Source organism: Zea mays, chromosome 5, assembly GCF_902167145.1.
Source record: "Zea mays cultivar B73 chromosome 5, Zm-B73-REFERENCE-NAM-5.0, whole genome shotgun sequence".
NCBI lineage: Eukaryota > Viridiplantae > Streptophyta > Magnoliopsida > Poales > Poaceae > Zea > Zea mays.
Window position 1 is genome coordinate 193,376,651 of NC_050100.1, and position 22,202 is coordinate 193,398,852.

Below are 22,202 nucleotides of genomic sequence, written 5' to 3' on the forward strand. Positions count from 1 at the left end.
CGGACATAAGCTTATGTTCAACGACTGTCAGGATCGAGCCGTCGAAAGTGACGAGATATATGGAACGACGTGGGCACGTTACATTCTCTCTACTCACGCTCATGCCCCCGAGACGCATGGATACGCTCGTGCTCGCTCCGCCGCCACCGACCTCGCCCGTCGTCGGTCGCCTTAACGCCGGCCGCCCCAGCCCCGCCCGCGCCTGACTGCCCCGGCATCGCCCGACGTTGGCCGCCCTATCCCTTCGGTGGCCCCGCTCGACACCAGCCGCCCCGGAACCATCGGCCGTCCCGACCTCGCCTGCAGTCGTCTTCCTGTGGCCAGCGCTCTCTGCTCTCTATTATTCACTGCTCTCTATTGTTCTTATGACCAATGAAGTCAAACATGGTAGGCTCATTACACATTGCATGCAGTAGGATTTAACTTCGACAGTCACTAACGGTCTTGTTTTGTGGGCCCACTGGACGCCGTCGGGGCCGTTAACCAGTTTTAACTATGAGGATCACTAACGGATGTCGAACGTAAGCTCGTCCGACGGCGGCCGTCGAAAATAAGTTTATTTCCGACCTTTTATAAACGACAGACTCATGCCGTCATAAAAAAACCTAAACCATCAGAAATAACTTATATTCGATGGCATAAGTCTTATTTCCAACGGCAAAAGCTGTCGGAAAATTACCTTTTTACTGTTGAGAGAAAGGAAAGAAATCGACATGGATAGCAAACAATTTGCCAGCCCTCTAGCTAACAATTAGCCAACTAATTTGGAATTCAAGGTACTAAAATCAGCCGATAAACTATTTGCCAGATAGGTTGAAAGCATGCCCTAAATGAACAGCGTGACAGTCACGCGAAAATTTAGGATACAATTGACGACGACGTGCAGCTCAATAGGAGATCGGATGCGATCAGCTCCGTTGAGCATAGCATTCGCCATCAATTTATAAACATCGTACACCAGTAACTGTCTTTTCTTTTGTTAACAATAAGTCTATAGTGAATAACTAATTTTCTTTGGTTACCAGTAACAGTTACACTGAATCATTTTTTCGTCGGGCTTAACACGAGACAATCCCTGCTACAGTTACACCTACAATCTAATTAAAGCCGAACTTCGGGCATGCTAGATTTACACAAACAAGGAACAGATACAGTGGATATGATTCTGAATTCAAGAAACTGGGAAGATCCCACTGTACACACAAACCTCGTGTGATTCTGAATTCAAGAAACTGGGAAGATCCCACTGTACACACAACCCTCGTGCCAAAGTATTCCGAGGTGTTTGGTTAAAGAAATAAAAAAAAGGAAAATATTGATCCTCCCATCTATGCGACATCTCTTGGCTTCGATGTGCCCTAGTCGCAGGGTACCTCCATCTGTAATTATTCACCTGCTTGGAATCTGGCCTCTGAATGCAGCAGCTAAAGAGCTAACAGCTTGACTCCAGCTTCCGCTTCTTGATAGCAGGTGCTGGCTCAATGATGATCCCAGACTCAAGCTCTCTCTCGATCCAATCATTTTCACTCAAACCATCAAAAGTGATCGCCTGCTCGTTTGTTGGTCCGGTCACAATCCCTGACTCGAGCTCTCTCTCAATCCAGGCTTCATCACTTAGCTCATCTGAGATGGCGGCACAATTGGCTTCTTGTTTTGTGACAATCCCAGACTCCAGCTCTCTCTCAATCCAGGCTTCTTCACTGAGGCCATCTGAAGCAATGGCTTGGTTTTGGATCTCTCTCCGGCTCTTCCTCTTCATCAGTAAACCTTTTATCCTGGCAACATCAATATTTTCGAGCTTTGCACTCAAAGGATCAGAATTCTCCTTGGCCAGCAGCACGGATGGCACATCAGCTGTGGGGCCTGAAGCAACATCAGCCAATCTCTGATCAGTGCACAAGCTATCCACATTAACGCTGTCAATGCAGCAGTCGAAGTTTGCAATCAATGGTTCCAGACACCAACTACTTTCCTTGTCCACCTTAGCATCTAGTGATACCATGTCAGGTAATGGGACAGCATCACCATGCTGATTTCTTAACGCCTGGTTCAAGCTTTGGTCATTGACTCTGATATTGAAGTCATCGCAATGGCTTACATCCTGCTTCATATATTCAGCACTGCTCTCAGTGCCTACAGTAGCATCTAATGATGTCTGGTTACTAGTAGAAGGCATCATCCCACTGTCATGCTTGGTTATTAAGGCCTGATCCAATCTCTCTTCATCATGAGCTTTACCAGAAGTATCCAACGAACTGTTGTCAGGACATGAGACCCTACAATCACCCGTATGGCTGCTTATCAAGTATTGACAAGAATCCACCTGCACTTGGTCACTGGTCTCGCCAATATCAGGACTAGAGCTGCTTATTAACAAGCTTGATTGATTCAACACAGAGTCTGGGCTATTAGATAAGCTCAGTTTAGCTTCACATAAAGTTTCCTTTGGCTTAACCAGATTGGGACGAACAGGATTCGATTTGTTCACAGCCGCAAGCTCCATCATTTGATGAATGACAGCTGCAGAAAAATAGTGTCTTCTTTTCATGTTCCAAAAAGCAAAGAGTGCAATGGTGATATGACCCACCTAATAGTCCACATACCTTCCAGAGGCTTTGGTGCAACACCAAATTGGTGCCACCAAACATGTGCTCCATGCAAAGGAAGCTTGATATCGTGAAGCCTTGCAGCCAGGTAAAGGGAACCAGCAGCTATGTACTGGGGTTTATACTGTAGGCACAATGTTGTTTTAAGCCTGAACATAAGTAGCATAATTAATACACCCGATATGCTATCTTAGAAATATTGGTGTTAATAAATATTGAAAAAGCTTATCATATACCAGTCATTCACAAAGTTCCATGCTACTTGCTTCACTTCTTTTTTATTGATGCCAAGATTTTGCATAGCATCAAGAAGTGGTCTATAAGGATGCTGAATGTTGAAATCAAATCGAATTGTTGTCAGAAGCAATCTCTCTCCAATCAAAATGAGCGCTTTCTGTTTCTCAAAAACATCCTGTATAATAGATGCTGATCAAACACTGAATGGGCAACGACAGAAAGTTACAAAAATTAATTTAGTGGTACCTTCTGGCGGATCCTTTGAGCCGCAGCAGTGTCCCGCCTATACATTGTTTCATAGGATACTCTAACTACATAGTCCAGGGGACAAGGAGTATCTTCAACTTTTGACGCTAGAAATACACATACTGTTGCAATTGTCTGAAATAAAGTAATGATAAAAGGAACAATTAAAACTAGTAAAAGGAAATAAAAGTATGTTCCAGAAGAACTACTGGTCCACAAGAGCAAACCACAAACAGATCATGTACTTCAAACAGAGTAATAAATATTATGAACACAGAATAACACAGGAATTCCTACTAGTGTTTGACATAACTAGGGGCTGCAAGATAACAGAGAGATAACTTCTGGACAAGTGATCTAGTAAATATGAACTAAACATATCTTACAAAACTAAGAAAAGAAATGCAGTAAAGTAAGCCATTTCTATAGAACTTAGAACTTACTGGTGAATATGTAATTTGCAAGATGATCCATCAAAGTATGTCAAACAGTCAAACTTGATTAAGTTGTAACAGTAAGATGCAACACAGTAGATTCTAAAAAATAAGCATTCCTATAACATTGTAGATTTGTAGCTACGTAGTTTCCTTTGAAATGGCGAAAGGGCCTCTAGCGTAATGGTTAAGGCTTCCGAGTAGCACCTCCAGGTTCCCGATTCGATCCCTCTCGGGGGCAAATTTCGGACTTCGTTTAAAAAAAATCCCCTCGTTGTGCCCCGCACGCTTCCGGGTTACGTCCTGCGCGCCATCCTCCGATTGGGCCGTTGCAGAGTGGGTGGTGACGACCCGCTAGTGATGGAGGGCCAGTGTTCGGTGATTTTCTCGGCCAGGACCATGTTTCGGTCTCTTATATAATACCTGGAGGACGGTATTTCCCTCCCTGACTGAGTTTTTTAGATTCCTTTGAAATGCCCAATCACGAAGTGATCTTGAGGTAGAGTAGCATCAAGATGAATTATCATGTAATTAGAAAATTAAAATAGTAATAGTATTAGAAGATTAGATAATTCAAATGATTTGAAGAATAATCTGTAATGTTAAGTTGGACATGGATAACATATTATCAACAAATGCTTGGCAAGGAAACTCTGCACCCTTGTCGCTTTTCATAGACATCAGCAAGTAACCATCACTGCCACAACAAAATAGTCTCTCAAGTCTCACCTGCCATCCATTTTTGGCAAGGGACTGGTGTAAATAGAAGCGATGGCAAAGCATGATTGCCGTTGCTAGTGTCATCTGAGGTCTGTGAAAAAAAATATGTTAGCACATATAGAAAATCTTATCAAAGTTGCTAAAATAATACAATCTGGTAGCAGAATCAAACATATTGGCCGTATAATAAAAGAAGCTTTTGTCTTAGAGGAAAAAAGAAAATAATTTATGTTCATGAGAGATTAGGTCAATGTAAACAATCATGTTATGAGCCACAATATAAAGTAGTATAAACTAAGAACACCCTAAAATAAGGTTGAACAAAGTCAATTCACTTAAGAGGGTCAAAAGTAATTTCGTACAGCTTCAGCCTGATCCCAACGTCCCGGATAAATGAACAATATAAATGCCGTATTTCTGACTCCTTGTTTTCAGTAATACCATCTTTCCTTGATGGTGAAAATTTCTCGAGTTCTTCCCGGGTGAAGTACCAAGAGTACATGCATTCATGTGATGATTTTTCAAGGATCTTGGGCGCCCCGTCCATTAGTATGTCTGAGACACCCTGCTGGATGGGCTCTCAGCAACCTCCTCAAAATCCAGATAAAGATGAAGGAATCCTTATTAGTTGTATCCTGGATGTTGTAAGTTTTGTGAAGCAACCTGTAGAATTGGCATACCTTTAGAATCAAATGACCAAATATCCATTGATTTGCATTGATATACTGCTAGAGAAAAGCAAGAACATATAAATGTACAAACAAATAAAAAAGATGTATTATATAAGTGACGACTATAACATGCATGTGGTTCAAGAGCTTGTTAGCTATAATCCTATGTGTCCATGCATCCAGGTTTATTGTGTCTAGAAGCAGTCTTTAGTATTAACAGATTTTCACCTAGTAAAGGAGAATAATAGCCCAGCATATGACTTATGCCTACAGTAATTAGGAGGATATCATGGGCGTAACAGCTATATATATGAGAAAATGGTGATGGTTGAGAGAGCCACATCAATCAAAAGAAGGGAGACAGAGTGATTTTCCAAATGAGTGTTTGTGATAAACGCTGAAGACTAAGGGGAGTGATTTCCTAGCATGTGTTTGTGATAAACACTGAAAAGGAGAGGGAGTGATTTCCTAGTGTGTGTGTTTTTGATAAACAATGAATAAAAGGAGTGGTTTCTAACGGAGCTTATTACTTTGCCAACATGCCATGACTGTTCTCCAGTCCCAAGCTTTTATTATGGGAAGTCGACGCTTGAGAATGGTCGTAACCAGCTCATGGACCTGCTTTGTACAGCTTAACATTATGGAGAAGCTACCTTTTTTTCCCTGCTGCCCACAGCAGCCTCTTATTAGTTGGGAAGCTTGAGCACAAGAACTGTTTGGCAGTCTCTACCACCCATGGTTGTTTCCACAGCCAGATCTTGGCTATGGAGACCGAGACAGCTGAATCTCACACTGAGATGGGTACGTATGGTGCTGCACCATCTCGAGGCAGCAGCTCCAAGAGTTTGGATGCAGAGGAAAGGGTGGCAGGCAAAGGGGAGTGGCGGCAGAAAGGAGCTTGAGTGCGACCGGAGGGGAACTCGGTGCCGCTGCAGAGGAAGTCAGCGGCCTTGGGAGCTTGAAGGTTCTGGCTGTGACAAGGTGGAAGCAAAAGGGAAGTGGCACCCATGTGGAGGTGGAGGGGGGCAGTGCAGCAGACACAGACGGAGGCGGAGGCCAGAGTGATGGGGAGTGGCAGGGGCGTGCATGATGCAGCTGTATGTGGGGCAAGCAGAAAAGGCTGGGAAGCTGCCTACGGACCGCGGCCATGAAAATTGAAAAGCCACAGTCCAGTTCATTTGTGAGAAGCACTGTGTTTGCGGGGGACTTCAGGGAAGCTATGCATTTCGCTGGTTTAATGGGGATTTTTTTTTTGTTATGGGAAGCAACTCAATTAGTAGTTCTAAACAGTGCCCATACTGGTTGATAAGTCATGGATGTTTTGGAATTTCACTGTTAAGTGAGCATAGGCCTGGTCAACATGCTACAATCCACTCTATTTCATCACTAATAGAATCAAGGTGTGTTAAACTATTGGGTTGATGGGGATCAGGGGGAGTTTGAGGCCTGCAAAGTCTCTCTATATGGCTGTATAAACAATATGTTTCCGATCATCAAGGTGTTTATGGAATATTGTTGAAGTGAATGGTTACTAATAGAACATTCTGCTTCACAAAATGGTGTCACCAGTTAGGTAATTCTCATGGAACTATCTTGAAAACAAAGCTTGCAGCCTAGCCTGGGTATTTCAGACACACAACAATCTATGTTCGAGGTCGGAAATACTAAGCACATTCTGCAAGCCCATGCATGCCCTCCACTCATGGTTCAGTAAACAGAACATACTGTTTAAAGCTTTTCAGGGACAGTAAAGAAAAAATAGTTTGAGAAACAAGACGAATAGATATATTTCTGATTTACTAAGGCACTGTCTGGATAAACTAAATCCCTCCCAATTCAGGCCTTGTTCGGTTATTTCAATTCCATGTGGATTGGTGTGTATTGGGATGGATTGGGATGAATTTTGACTTGCTATGGATTTAAACCGACTCAATACCACCTAATCCACATGGATTAACGGCGAAACGAACAAGCCCTCATATGGATTGGAGTGGAAAATGAACTAATTTTCCACATCAACCCCTTCCAAAACATATGGATTGAAGGGGATTGCTGCGTTTCCAAACAAGCCCTAAAGGTAAGTCAAAACTCATGACTCTTGTAGCAATTTGAACACGAATCTATTTAAGGCATCATTATAAGATGCAATACAAACACTGTCAAGCACCCTTCTAGTCCTGCTCTTTTAGTTGAATAGCAATAGTTTGACTTTAAGCTCAGCTCGCATCATCCTCAGTTCCTCACATGAGGAAGTTACTACGATGATTTTCAGGTAGGTAAAACAGGCTGATTCCGCAGGCACAAGATAGAGCTTATGCTGAGCAACAAGGTGGAGTAATACATATACAAGCTTTGAGAAGACAAAACTTGCAATTATTTAAATACAACAAACAGCAGCCTAAATTCCACCAAATTCACCCTGTTGGGGTATGCACCCTATATACAGAAATAAAAATTTAGCAATCTTGACACCAGGGGCGGACCCAGCTAAGGCCATGGGTGTACATGTAGAACCGATATTTTTGCAAAAAGACGAAAAAAATCGAAGTTTGCAGGCATAATACATGTGTACCACACTTTAAATGAATCAGATCAGATCCAAATAGAAATAGCTTGGGTTTGGGAGCTCGGTTTCGCACAGCAGGAAAGGAAGAAAAGGGGTGGGCGTACCTGGTGGGTGCTCGTCGCCGGTGAAGGTCCCCAAAATAAAGGACTGTGCACGGCGGCGGCGGCGAGCCGGCGACCGCCAAGTCGTCGCCACCAGAAACAGATAGAGCGCACGCGGGGAGCACGGGAGAACGACGCGAGAGAACAGAAGCAAGGCCGCAGGGTAGATGGTTTAGACTTTAGACTACGGTCTACCTGATCAGTTGCCAGGTCGGCAAGAAAACCGCGATATTTTCTGAAGCCCAACTACCCAAGTCTATCGGACGTCAGTCAATTTTTTTTTCCAAAGTACTCGAGTACAGTGTCTCGAATTGAGTCCGGTTTTCATGTTGCGTCAGAGTTTTTTCTAAATCAAAACTTATGGGAATGTCTAATCTAATGGTTGCTATGGATCCAGAAATAGACCGATTCAATGTGTTTGACTAAGAGTACAATATATATAATAGAATAGACAAGTATGTTTTTTGGTTAGTTGAGAGACAATGCGAGATCATCTCTAAAGAGATTAATATAATCTTAAATGTCATCTCCCATGGTCCCTCTAAATCGAGAGAATAGAGGTGGTCGATGTTCAAGGTGGCGTGTAAAGGAAGAAGAGATATGTGAATCTGAAAGTAACTAGAGGACGGTGAATAGGTAATCCTATAAAATAACTTTAAAACACATAAACGTGGTTTAGGAATAAAGTTAGTGGAAACTAAAACCAAGTTTGAGAGATGAGAAGAGAAAAAAAGTCATCTTTACTTGATTGTGTTAGGATTTATGGGCTTGGCCCAATTAAGTTATTCAAATAAATCCCAGGAAAATCTCAAAAGCCCATATAAGTGGATGGCAAAGGGATAGGTGGAACCAATAGCACCATATTGCTAGCTCTTGTGGAGTAGAGCTAACTTAAATATGGAAGCCACACTCACTCACCAAGTCATGGATGAGAGGAGAGAGTGTGGAGAGCCACACGCGCGCGCGCTCGCTCGCCTCGCCGGGGCGGGGCGGGGCGGGGCGAAGGGCGCGGGCGCACGACATGCGCGTGAATGGTCCGCCGAAATCCGGCCCCTCGCCTTGCGGGGGCGCGGCTACCTTTTGCCGTTTGATTTTTTGGTTTCTTGGCTGTTACGCTTATCCTAACCGATCCCTATAAAATCTCAACTGATTGCGAGATTTTCGTGGGCGGATAAGCACTGGGGTCGCGGACTCGGCCCTATAAAAGGAGCCCGGCAGCCAGCCTCCAAATCATCCCAGATCCCAGTTCGCTTTCGCCTCTCTTCATAGCTGAGCCGCCTTTTAGTTCCCTTCGTCCCGACCGCAGAGGTGCATCTGCGATCAGGAGAGCAGGTCTCCGGAACCCTTCGTCTTCTAGATCCTGCACCGGGAGAGGGCGAATAAGGTTTTTGGGAAGCGTCTTCACGCGACTGCTCGTGATCTGCTGACCTCGTCAACCCATCTGATCCTGGCGCGCGCCAACAATCAGTAAGTCTAATCAGTACGCATCATCTGATTTGGCTTTTATTTCAGTTCTTCTGATTTGGTCATGATTTATATTCGGAATTTAATTTGGAATTTGTCTAATTATTCAACATTCCAAAAACCTTATTGTAGACAATTTCCTAGTTTTTCTATGGCTGCTTTTGCCGACGCGCTGAAGCCAGAAAAGTTTAATGGTATGCACTTTAAGAGATGGCAAGTCAAGGCCACGCTCTGGCTTACTGCTATGAATGTCTTCCATGTTAGTAAAGGCAGACCTGAGGGTCCACTGACTCCTGAACAGGAGAAAGAGTACGACCATGCCAATACTATGTTCACGGGAGCCGTTCTTAGCGCCCTTGTTGACCGTCTGGTTGATGCGAATATGCAGTACACAGACGGGAAACAGTTGTGGGATGCACTTACTACTAAGTATGGTGCATCAGATGCTGGCAGTGACCTGTATATCATGGAGAGCTTTCATGATTATAAGATGGTTGATAATCGCTCTATTGTAGAGCAAGCTCATGAAATACAGTGTATAGCCAAGGAGCTCGACCACCTTAAGATAGTCCTTCCTGACCGATTTGTGGCCGGATGCATTATTGCAAAGTTGCCTTCTACATGGAGGAACTTCGCCACAGCTCTGAAACATAAGAGACAGGAGATATCAGTTGAAAATCTGATAGCGTCTCTGGATGTTGAGGAGAAAGCTCGGGCTAAGGACACGGGATCTAAAGGAGGCGAGGGCCACTCCAGCGCCAACATGGTTCAGAAGAACCACAACAAGGGCAAAGGAAAGCCAAAATCTAACAAGCCCAACAAAACTACCAACTTCAAGAAGAAGAAGAACAAGGCTGAATTGACATGTTTCGCATGTGGCGAGGCGGGTCATTTTGCCAAGGATTGTCCCGATCGAGCGGATCGCCGTGGCAAAAAGGGCAATGTCAACACAGTGGTCGCTAGCAATGAGGAAGACAAAGGGTATGGTAATTTACCTTTCATCTTCTCAGTATTTCAATCACCTAGCTGGTGGCTTGATACTGGTGCTAATGTTCATGTGTGTTCTGACATCAACTTGTTCTCTTCTTATCAGGGCGCCCGGGATTCTTCCGTGCTAATGGGGAATGGGTCACATGCTTCTGTTCATGGCACTGGCACGGTGGATCTGAAGTTTACTTCGGGAAAGATCGTGCAGCTGAAGAACGTGCATCATGTCCCTTCTATACACAAGAATCTCGTTAGCGGAACCCTTCTATGTAGAGATGGGTTCAAGGTAGTTTTAGAGTCCAATAAATTAGTTGTGTCCAAGTCTGGACAATTTATTGGTAAAGGCTATGATTGCGGAGGCTTGTTCCGCTTTTCTTTGTTAGATTTCAATAATAAGTCTGTGAACCATATTTGTGCTAATGTTGATGATCTTGCGAGTATTTGGCATTCTCGTTTGTGTCATATTAATTTTGGCTCTATGTCTCGGCTTGCAACCATGAGTTTAATTCCGAATATCACCATAGTCAAAGGTTCTAAGTGCCATAGTTGTGTGCAGTCGAAGCAACCTCGAAAGCCTCATAAGGCTGCTGAGGAGAGACACCTGGCACCACTAGAACTCATACATTCTGATCTTTGTGAGATGAATGGTGTGTTGACAAAAGGTGGTAAGAGATACTTCATGACATTGATTGATGATGCGTCTAGATTTTGCTATGTATACTTGCTAAAAACTAAAGATGAGGCTTTAGACTACTTTAAAATCTATAAGGCTGAGGTTGAAAACCAACTAGAGAGAAAGATCAAACGTCTTAGATCAGATCGTGGTGGTGAGTTCTTTCCCAAAGTCTTTGACGATTTCTGTGCAGAACATGGCATTATTCATGAGAGGACTCCTCCCTATTCACCCGAGTCAAACGGGATTGCTGAAAGGAAAAACCGTACGTTGACTGACCTGGTGAATGCCATGTTAGACACTTCTGGTTTATCTAAGGCATGGTGGGGGGAGGCAGTCCTGACTTCATGTCATGTTCTGAATAGAATTCCTATGGGCAAAGAAGAGAAAACCCCTTATGAGAAGTGGGTTGGGAGAAAACCATCACTTTCATACTTGCGCACTTGGGGGTGCATGGCGAAAGTCAATGTACCAATTAATAAAAAACGCAAGCTTGGTCCAAGGACAGTGGATTGTGTCTTTCTTGGATATGCTTCGTGTAGCATAGCATATAGATTTTTAGTAGTTAAATCTGAAGTTCCTGATGTGTATGTTGATACTATTATGGAATCACGTGATGCTACTTTCTTTGAGCATATATTTCCAATGAAAGACATTCATAGCAATTCTAGATACTCTTCTGAGATAATTCCTGAACATAATACACCTATTGAGAGTTTTGAACAGCCACATGAAATTGTCCTAGAGGAGGATGACAATGATGCTCCTAAAAGGAGCAAGAGACAAAGGGTTGAAAAATCCTTTGGTAATGATTTCATTGTGTACCTTGTGGACGATACTCCTACTACCATTGCAGAAGCATTTGCATCTCCAGATGCAGATGATTGGAAAGAAGCAGTTCATAATGAGATGGACTCTATTCTTTCAAATGGTACGTGGGAAGTCACTGATCGACCCTATGGATGCAAACCCGTGGGTTGTAAGTGGGTGTTTAAAAAGAAGCTCAAGCCTGATGGTACAATTGAAAAGTACAAGGCTAGGCTTGTGGCTAAAGGCTATACTCAGAAAGAAGGAGAAGACTTCTTTGATACTTACTCACCTGTTGCTAGAATGACCACTATTCGAGTACTACTTTCTTTGGCTGCCTCGTATGGTCTCCTTGTTCATCAGATGGATGTAAAGACAGCTTTTCTTAATGGAGAGCTGGACGAGGAAATCTATATGGAACAACCTGATGGATTTGTAGTAAAGGGTCAAGAAAGCAAGGTGTGCAAGTTATTGAAATCTTTGTATGGTCTGAAGCAAGCACCAAAGCAGTGGCATGAGAAGTTTGACACTACTCTAACGTCTGCAGGCTTTGCCATTAATGAGGCAGACAGGTGTGTATATTATCGCTGTGGTGGGGGCGAAGGAGTTATATTGTGCTTATATGTTGATGATATATTGATATTTGGCACAAACATTGATGTGATCAATGAAGTCAAGTCTTTTCTATCAAAGAGTTTTGATATGAAAGATCTGGGAGAAGCTGATGTGATTCTAAACATCAAGCTGATTAAGGCAGATGGTGGGATTACTCTCTCGCAATCTCACTATGTTGAAAAGGTTTTGAAGCGATTTGGCTTCTCTGAGTGCAAACCTTCTTCAACACCTTATGATCCCAGTGTGACACTGCGAAAGAACAAGAGAATTGGTTTAGACCAATTGAGATACTCTCAGATTGTCGGTTCACTCATGTATCTTGCTGGTGCAACAAGGCCCGATATCTCGTTTGCTGTGAGCAAATTGAGTAGGTTCATGTCAAACCCCGGGACTGATCATTGGCATGCACTTGAGCGGGTTATGCGCTACCTGCAAGGTACAATGAGTTATGGAATTCACTATTCTGGTCAGCATGCAGTACTTGAAGGATATAGTGATTCGAACTGGATATCTGATGCAGACGAGCTTTATGCCACCAGTGGTTATGTCTTTACTATTGGTGGAGGTGCGGTATCATGGAGGTCATGCAAGCAGACCATTTTGACGAGGTCAACCATGGAAGCCGAGCTAGCTGCACTTGACACAGCAACCGTTGAGGCAGAATGGTTGCGTGAACTCTTGATGGACTTGCCGGTGGTTGAGAAACCAATACCAGCTATCCTTATGAACTGTGACAATCAGACAGTGATTGCTAAAGTGACGAGTTCTAAGGATAATGGAAAGTCATCAAGACATGTCAAAAGACGATTGAAGTCTGTCAGAAAGTTGAGAAACTCCGGAGTTATAAGTGTGACTTATATTTCAACAGATAAGAATCTGGCAGATCCTTTTACCAAGGGACTACCACGTAATGTGATAGAAATCGCATCGAGAGAGATGGGTATGAGACCCGAATAAAGTTGCCATGGTGGAAACCCAGTCTATGTGATCGGAGATCCCGTGAATTAGGTCCTGGGAAGAACAAGCCATTGGTGAACTGAGGAGAGTAACCTTTGACCCTCTCTAAGTAAAGATGCAATACTCTCAAATGCTGTAAGGCAGGTTGGCTTTGTGCCTTAATGTGTTCTGTTGGCTTGTATTAGCGAAGATGTTGTCCTGCAGAACATTCTTGAAAGAACACACCTATATGAGTTAGACTGTCTAACGTCGCAGTCTATGAGATCTGGGTGATCTCTAGTAAACTCATGAAGAGACCTTGGAGTACGACGTATATGCTCCACCCGAGAAGGGGACTACTGGTAGCCAAGTACTAGTCATGACTTCAAGTGAAACCCATTCACGCAAAACTTGCAATTCAAGGCATAGTCCATTGTCCAAGTTGTGGGTTGGTGTAACTTGGAGTTCTAGGCGGAAGTTCAACTTAACAGTCTCTGCTGAAAAACTAGTATATTAAACAGTAGTGAACAGTGGCGAAAACTGCAGATGGGCATTTGAGATCTGGTGGGGGATTGTTAGGATTTATGGGCTTGGCCCAATTAAGTTATTCAAATAAATCCCAGGAAAATCTCAAAAGCCCATATAAGTGGATGGCAAAGGGATAGGTGGAACCAATAGCACCATATTGCTAGCTCTTGTGGAGTAGAGCTAACTTAAATATGGAAGCCACACTCACTCACCAAGTCATGGATGAGAGGAGAGAGTGTGGAGAGCCACACGCGCGCGCGCGCTCGCTCGCCTCGCCTCGCCTGGCCTGGCCTGGCCGGGCCGGGGCGGGGCGGGGCGAAGGGCGCGGGCGCACGACATGCGCGTGAATGGTCCGCCGAAATCCGGCCCCTCGCCTTGCGGGGGCGCGGCTACCTTTTGCCGTTTGATTTTTTGGTTTCTTGGCTGTTACGCTTATCCTAACCGATCCCTATAAAATCTCAACTGATTGCGAGATTTTCGTGGGCGGATAAGCACTGGGGTCGCGGACTCGGCCCTATAAAAGGAGCCCGGCAGCCAGCCTCCAAATCATCCCAGATCCCAGTTCGCTTTCGCCTCTCTTCATAGCTGAGCCGCCTTTTAGTTCCCTTCGTCCCGACCGCAGAGGTGCATCTGCGATCAGGAGAGCAGGTCTCCGGAACCCTTCGTCTTCTAGATCCTGCACCGGGAGAGGGCGAATAAGGTTTTTGGGAAGCGTCTTCACGCGACTGCTCGTGATCTGCTGACCTCGTCAACCCATCTGATCCTGGCGCGCGCCAACAATCAGTAAGTCTAATCAGTACGCATCATCTGATTTGGCTTTTATTTCAGTTCTTCTGATTTGGTCATGATTTATATTCGGAATTTAATTTGGAATTTGTCTAATTATTCAACAGATTGCTCTTCCAATATAAGAATTGTATTAAGAGCAATATCATAAGTGATAAGTAGAGAACTTAGGAAGAAGGAAAATCGCAATAAAGTAAACAAACATGAGGAACACGTGATTTTTATCCCTTAGTTCGGCAAAGCCTACATCCACATTGTGATGTTCTCCTTTGGACAAGGGTTGCAATCAACCGCTCTCAAGTGATCATCTAGATCAAACTTTAGTGTCACGGTTTTTCCTTATATCATTTATATCTCGTTTGCAAGAAATCTCCATAACTTGAAGTCTCTTGCGGCCTTACAAAAGATCACAACTACAACTTAGAGTAAGGTTGGCAGAAAGAGTACACACAAGAGCAAATCGCAGCAACACACGCAAGAAAGTCAAAGACATGAGCCCGAGAACACAATATCACAAGAACAACTCAAAATTAGCGCTCCACTAGAATGTGTTGTTGCAAAGAGTCGGAGTGTTGGTGTGCTCTTGTAGTACTTGGGTGTCGAATGGGGTCCCTTTATAGCCCCAAGAGACCTATGAGTTGTTGCCTCCTTTCTTAGAAAGTTGCAGATCTGCGCTGTCTGCAGGCGCAATGGACCGGGTTTGTGTGCCCCCAGTCCAGGATCTGATTGGCGCCTTTCCTTAGCTGGGTGGCACCGAACCATATGGTGATGTCAGCTAGTCGTTGGCACCTGGAGTCCGTTAGAGAGAATTGTTGGAGAGGCGGTCTGGTGCACACCGGCCCGGTACTGTTCATGGCCCGGTGAATTTTATAATAAAATTCTCAAGAGTGAGCAGTTCAGCCATGTCACACGGACCCAATCCGATGCACCAACAGACCAGTTTGATGTAACTTAGACTAGGCCATCTTTGGCTATTTTGAGCCAATCTTCTCCAAACCTTTTTTGGTTGTCTTTGGTAGCTTCCCTACGACTTAGACAAACATAATTAGCACATAATCCAATTGATTAAGTATAGGAAACATACCTCTTTCTCATAGTTTCTCTAGGTTTTGCAATATGGCTCAACTTACATCCAAAAGACACTTTTCTCTACAAAAGATGTTAGAGCCCAAACACAAGTACTAGAAATATTGTAATAGACCCATGCAACATATATGTCGGGTATCGTAATTAGGGGTACCTAGATTATGCCCCTAAAACACGCTTGACCCCAAGACCACCATCAAGACATATCCCCCGAGGTCAAAGGATCATAAATTGCGCTTCGCCCGAGGCCCCTCTCGGGGGTCACCATGGCTCTGCCTCGCCCAAGCCAGCCCTCGGACAAGGTGTGTTCTCGGGAGAATTCTTGTCCCGACCGAGGTCCCCTCTCCCCAGAACTGTTGTCTCTGCCTCGCTCGATCTCATTTCGGGCAAGGAAGACAACCCCAAAGCAGGACTCAGCCAAAGTCCGCAGGGGACAATAGCATTCAATGCGCATACCTACCTGAAAGGGAAATAGGGTCAAACATTTTCCTAAATAATTTTGGTGGTTGAAATGCCTAACACAAATAATTAGACTAACTAGTTTGCTCTAGATTACATGTTCTACAGGTGCCAAAGGTTCAACACAAACCAATAAAAAGATCTAAGTTAGGGTTCAAAAGAAAGGAGCAAAAGAAACCGAAGAGAACTCTGGTCTGGCGCACCAGATACTATCTGGTGGTGCACCGCACAGTCGGACAGTGTCCGGTGCACCAGGGTGGTTCGACCTCAAACTCTTCACCTTCGGGTTTCTCCAGGCGCACTCCGCTATAATTCACCGGACTGTCCGGTGTGCCACCGGACTGTCCGGTGCACCAAGCGGAGCAACGGCTATCAGCGCAACGGTCGACTGCACAGTGCCCTGATAGAGCTACAGTTCGCGGCAGAAGTCAGAGCAGGCGCCAGAGGCGCACCGGACACTGAACAGTAGCTGTCCGGTGCGGCACCGGACTGTCCGGTGCACCAAGATGTCAGAGCTCCAACGATCGAAACCGTCAGAACCCTAACGGTTGGGTGACGTGGCTGGCGCACCGGACAGTGTTCAGTGCGCCCATCGACAACAGCCCTCCCCAACGGCTGTTTTGGTGGTTGGGGCTATAAATACCCCCAACCACCACCATTCAAGGCATCCAAGTTTCCAGCATATTGCATTCAATACAAGAGCTCTAGACTTCACTCCAAGACACAAACAAGAGATCAAATCCTCTCCCAAGTCCAAAATCACTCTAAACACTTAGTGACTAGTGTGAGAGAGATTTCCGTATTCATTTGAGTTCTTGTCGCTTGGATCGCTTTTCTTCTTCCCCATTCTTGTTCTCAAGACACTTGTAATCAAAGCAAGAGACATCAATTGTGTGGTGGTCCTTGCGGGGTCTAAGTGACCCATTTGATTGAGGAAGAAAAGCTCACTCGATCTAAGTGACCATTTGAGAGAGGGAAAGGGTTGAAAGAGGCTCAGTCTTTGTGACCACCTCAACGGGGCGTAGGTTTGCAAGAACCGAATCTCAGTAAAACAAATCACCGTGTCATCCACTCTATTTCTTTCATTTGTTTTCGCCCTCTCTTTCGGATTCGGTTTTATTTCTAACACTAACACCGGCTTGTAGTTGTGCTTAAAGTTTGTAAATTTCAGATTTGCCTATTCACCCCCCTCTAGGCGACTTTCAATTGGTATCGGAGCCCGGTACTTCATTAGAGTCTAACAACTCGAAGTGAGGTCGGGAGGATCCGCCAAGAGGGAGATGGAAACGGCCACAAGCCACGGGAAGGCTCCATCAAGGGAGTCCGGCGACAAACGAAGGGAGGAATCACCTCCTCACGTCAAGTCGCACCGGAGTGGCGACAAAAAGAAGAAAATGAAGAAAGTGGTCTACTATGAGACTGATTCTTCGTCGCCATCTACCTCCGGCTCTGACGCTCCGTCCGTCACTTCTAAGCGCCATGAGCGCAAGAAGTTTAGTAAGATCCCCTTACACTATCCCCACATTTCCAAATGCACTCCTTTACTTTCCATCCCATTAGGCAAACCATCGGTTTTTTACGGTGAAGATTATTGTATGTGGAGTGATAAAATGAGGCATCACCTAACCTCACTCCACGCAAGCATATGGGATATTGTTGAGTTTGGAGCGCAGGTACCATCCATGGGGGATGAAGCATATGATTTGGACGAGGTCACCCAAATCCGGCACTTCAACTCCCAAGCCACTACTATACTCCTCGCCTCTCTATGTCGAGAGGAGTATAATAAGGTGCAAGGGTTGAAGAGCGCCAAAGAGATTTGGGACATGCTAAAGACCGCGCACGAAGGGGATGAGGTGACCAAAATCACCAAGCGGGAGACGATCGAGGGGGAGCTCAGTCGATTCATCCTCAACCATGGAGAGGAGCCACAAGCCATGTACAACTGGCTCAAGACCTTGGTCAACCAAGTGTGCAACCTCGGGAGCACCAAATGGGATGACCATGAAATGGTCAAGGTTATTATAAGATCACTCATTTTTCATAATCCTACGCAAGTTCAATTAATTCGTGGTGATCCTAGATATAAGCTAATGTCTCCTGAGGAGGTTATAGGAAAGTTTGTGAGCTTTGAGTTGATGATCAAAGGCTCCAAACAAATCGTCGAGCAAGGCGGCACCTCCACACCCGAGGTGCAACCCGTCGCATTCAAAGCGACGGAGGAGAATAAAGAAGAGTCTACATCAAGTAGGCTCCCCATCGACGCCTCCAAGATCGACAACGAGGAAATGACGCTCATCATCAAGAGCTTCCGCCAAATCCTCAAGCAAAGGAGGGGGCAGGACTATAAACCCCACTCCAAGAAAGTTTGCTACAAGTGTGGTAAGCCCGGTCATTTTATTGCTAAATGTCCATTATCAAGTGATAGTGACAGGGGCGACGACAAGAAGGAAAGAAGAAAGGAAAAGAAGAAGTACTACAAGAAGAAGGGCGGCGATGCCCACGTGTGTCGGGAATGGAACTCCGACGAGAGCTCCACCGACTCCTCCTCCGACGAGGACGCCGCCAACATCGCCGTCAACAAGGGCCTCCTCTTCCCAAACGTCGGCCACAAGTGCCTCATGGCTAAGGACGGCAAGAAAAAGAAGGTATAAGCTAGAACCACCCCCAAGTATACTACATCTAATGATGAGGGTAGTTCTAGTGATGATGAAGATGACTTGCTTGCTCTTTTGCCAACTTAAACATGCAACAAAAGGAAAAACTAAATGAATTGATTAGTGTTATTCATGAGAAGGATGAACTTTTGGATAGCCAAGAGGAATTCCTTATGAAGGAAAACAAAAGGCATGTTAAAGTGAAAAACGCTTATGCTTAGGAAATAGAGAAATGTGAAAAATTAACTAGTGAGCTTAGCATTTGCCATGACACTATTTCCAACCTTAGAAATGAAAATGCTAATTTACTTGCTAAGGTTGAAAAATCAAATGTTTGTCATGATTCAATTGTCAATCTTAAGAATGATAATGCTAGTTTAATTACTATCATTGATAAATTGAATGAATCAATTTCTAGCCTTAAAATTGAAAATGCTAGTTTAATTTCAAAGGCTAAAGATTTAAATGTTTGCAATGTTTCTATTTCCAATCTTAGAGATGAGAATGCTATTTTACATGCTAAGATTGATGATTTAAAATCTTGCAAACCCTCTACATCCACTGTTGATCATGTTTCTATTTGCATGAGATGTAGAGATATTAATGTTGATGCTATCCATGTTCACCTAGCTTTAATTAAAAAACAAAATGATCACATAGCTCAACTAACTGCTAAAATCAATGAGCATGAGATAGAAAATGAAAATTTTAAATTTGCTAGGAGCATGCTCTATAATGGGAGACGCCCTGGCATTAAGGATGGCATTGGCTTCCAACAGGGAGACAATGTCAAGCTTAATGCCCCCAAGAAATTGTCTAATTTTGTTAAGGGTAGGCTCCCATGACTCTGGATAACGAGGGTTACATTTTATATCCTGCTGGTTATCCTGAGCATAAAATTAGGAGAATTCATTCTAGGAAGTCTCATTCTGGTTCTCATCATGCTTTTATGTATAAGAATGAGACATCTAGTTCTAGGCATTCTACCCATGTTAAAATGCCTAAAAAGAAATCTCATGTTGCATCAAATGATCATAACATTTCATTTAAGACTTTTGATGCTGCTTATATTTTAACTAACAAATCAGACAAAGTAGTTGCCAAATATGTTGGGGGCAAACACAAGGGTTCAAAGACTTGTGGTTGGGTACCCAAGGTGCTTATTTCTAATGTGAAAGGACCAAAGACCGTTTGGGTACCTAAGAACAAGACCTAAACTTGTTTTGTAGGTTTATGCATCCGGGGGCTCAAGTTGGATCATTGATAGCGGATTCACAAACCACATGACAGGGGAGAAAAGGATGTTCTCCTCATACGAGAAAAACGAAGATCCCCAAAGAGCTATCACATTCGGGGATGGAAATCAAGGTTTGGTCAAAGGACTTGGTAAAATTGCTATATCTCCTGACCATTCTATTTCCAATGTTTTTCTTGTAGATTCTTTAGATTATAACTTGCTTTCAGTTTCTCAATTATAAAAATTGGGTTACAACTGTCTTTTTACGGATATAGGTGTTACTGTCTTTAGAAGAAGTGATGATTCAGTAGCATTTAAGGGAGTATTAGAGGGTCAGCTATACTTAGTTGACTTTAATAGAGCCGAACTCGATACTTGCTTAATTGCTAAGACTAATATGGGTTGGCTCTGGCATCGCCGACTAGCCCATGTTGGGATGAAGAATCTTCACAAACTTCTAAAGGGAGACCACATTTTGGGACTAACAAATGTTCATTTTGAGAAAGACAGGGTTTGTAGCGCATGTCAAGCAGGGAAGCAAGTTGGTACCCATCATCCACACAAGAACATCATGACGACCGACAGGCCACTTGAGCTACTCCACATGGATCTATTCGGCCCGATAGCTTACATAAGCATCGGCGGGAGTAAATACTGTCTAGTTATTGTGGATGATTATTCATGCTTCACTTGGGTGTTCTTTTTGCAGGAAAAATCACAAACCCAAGAGACCTTAAAGGGATTCTTGAGTCGGGCTCAAAATGAGTTCGGATTGAGAATCAAAAAGATTAGAAGCGACAATGGGATGGAGTTCAAGAACTCTCAAATTGAAGGCTTTCTTGAGGACGAGGGCATCAAGCATGAGTTCTCTTCTGCCTACACACCTCAACAAAATGGTGTAGTGGAGAGGAAGAATAGAACTCTACTTGACATGGTGAGGACCATGCTTGATGAGTACAAGACTCCGGACCGGTTTTGGGTGGAAGCAATCAACACTGCTTGCTACTCCATCAACCGGCTCTACCTTCACCGAATCCTCAAGAAAACATCATATGAACTCCTCACCGGTAAAAAGCCCAATGTTTCATATTTTAGAGTCTTTGGTAGCAAATGCTTTATTCTTGTTAAAAGAGGTAGAAAATCTAAATTTGCTCCTAAGGTTGTATAAGGCTTTTTACTTGGTTATGACTCAAACACAAGGGCATATAGAGTCTTCAACAAATCCACTGGATTAGTTGAGGTTTCTTGTGACATTGTGTTTGATGAGACTAATGGCTCTCAAGTAGAGCAAGTTGATCTTGATGAGCCAGATGATGAAGAGGCTCCATGTGTCGCGCTAAGGAACATGTCCATTGGGGGATGTGTGTCCTAAGGAATCCGAAGAGCCTCTACAATCACAAGATCAACCATCATCTTCCATACAAGCATCTCCACCAACCCAAGATGAGGATCAAGCTCAAGATGATTAAGATGAAGATCAAGAAGATGGGCCACCTCAAGAGGAGGACAAATATCAAGGGGGAGATAATGATGATCAAGACAAGGAAGATGATCAAGAAGTACAGGGTCAAAGACCGCCTCACCCAAGAGTCCACCAAGCGATACAAAGAGATCACCCCGTGAACTCCATCCTCGGCGATATTCATAAGGGGGTAACCACTCGATCTCGTGTCGCACATTTTTGTGAACATTACTCTTTTGTGTCTTCTATTGAGCCATACATGGTGGAAGATAAATTAAGAGATTCAGATTTGAAAGGGAAATATGCCCTTGGGCAATTTCTATAAGTATTTTAGTGATTAGATGCCCAACACATATTCTTTAAGTCCTAATGTGCCAAAGGTTGAAAAGTGCAAATCAAGGCATGAGGTATGTTTCTAGACTTAGTACATTTGTTTTTGAATACTAATGAGGTTATCTAAGTGCTAGAAATAGTGCTGAGAAGAAGAGAATCGAATTGCAAAAGACTTGGCTATGTGCAGCCAAATTCCAGTTTGGCCTGGCACACCGGACTGTCCGGTGCGCCAGGCTGGTCCGCGTGAACTCGCCGCTCTTGGGAAAAGGATCAGTGGCGTACGGCTAAAATTCACTGGACTGTCCGGTGGTGCACCGGACTGTCTGGTGAGCCAACGGTCGCCAGCGCCAACGGTCGGCCGCGCAATCTTCGCGTGACACGTGGTCGCGCCAACGGTCGGTTGGGCACACTGGACTGTCCGGTGCACCAACCGATCCTGAGGACCAACGGTCGGCTGCTCTCCGTATGGAAAGAAATCGAGCACCAGACATGAACAATAGCTGTCCGGTGGTGCACCAGACTGTCCGGTGCACCACCCGACAGAAGGCAAGTTTGGCCTTCCAAGTTGGCCTCCAACGGCTCCTAGCTGCC

At 44.2% G+C, this 22,202-nt stretch overlaps 1 protein-coding gene across 2 annotated transcripts; it reads right to left on the reverse strand.

The window, feature by feature from the left end:
* Nucleotides 1-924: 924 nt before the first annotated feature.
* Nucleotides 925-7,786, reverse strand: LOC100193479 (Cyclin-T1-3). Of its 2 annotated transcripts, XM_035967698.1 has the most exons (8): nt 7,585-7,767; nt 4,606-4,906; nt 4,253-4,334; nt 3,731-4,016; nt 3,090-3,224; nt 2,843-3,018; nt 2,604-2,755; nt 1,002-2,520 (listed from the first exon to the last, which is right to left on the reverse strand). In XM_035967698.1, exons 5-8 carry the CDS (start codon nt 3,132-3,134, stop codon nt 1,433-1,435), a joined length of 1,461 nt encoding a protein of 486 aa, XP_035823591.1. In that variant the 5' UTR covers nt 3,135-3,224; nt 3,731-4,016; nt 4,253-4,334; nt 4,606-4,906; nt 7,585-7,767; the 3' UTR covers nt 1,002-1,432. The 2 variants fall into 2 exon arrangements, with proteins under 2 accessions (NP_001132066.2, XP_035823591.1); NM_001138594.2 differs by lacking the exon at nt 3,731-4,016 and having other exon boundaries at nt 925-2,520; nt 7,585-7,786.
* Nucleotides 7,787-22,202: the final 14,416 nt, after the last annotated feature.

Excerpts from the sequence above, each read along its gene's own strand:
- LOC100193479 (NM_001138594.2), bottom strand. The coding sequence starts at position 4,790 with ATGGACGGGGCGCCCAAGATCCTTGAAAAATCATCACATGAATGCATG. Across the intron at positions 3,225-4,252 it reads TTGCCAAAAATGGATGGCAG|ACAATTGCAACAGTATGTGT; the intron begins GTGAGACTTGAG and ends ACTTTATTTCAG. Across the intron at positions 2,521-2,603 it reads TGCACCAAAGCCTCTGGAAG|CTGTCATTCATCAAATGATG; the intron begins GTATGTGGACTA and ends ATTTTTCTGCAG.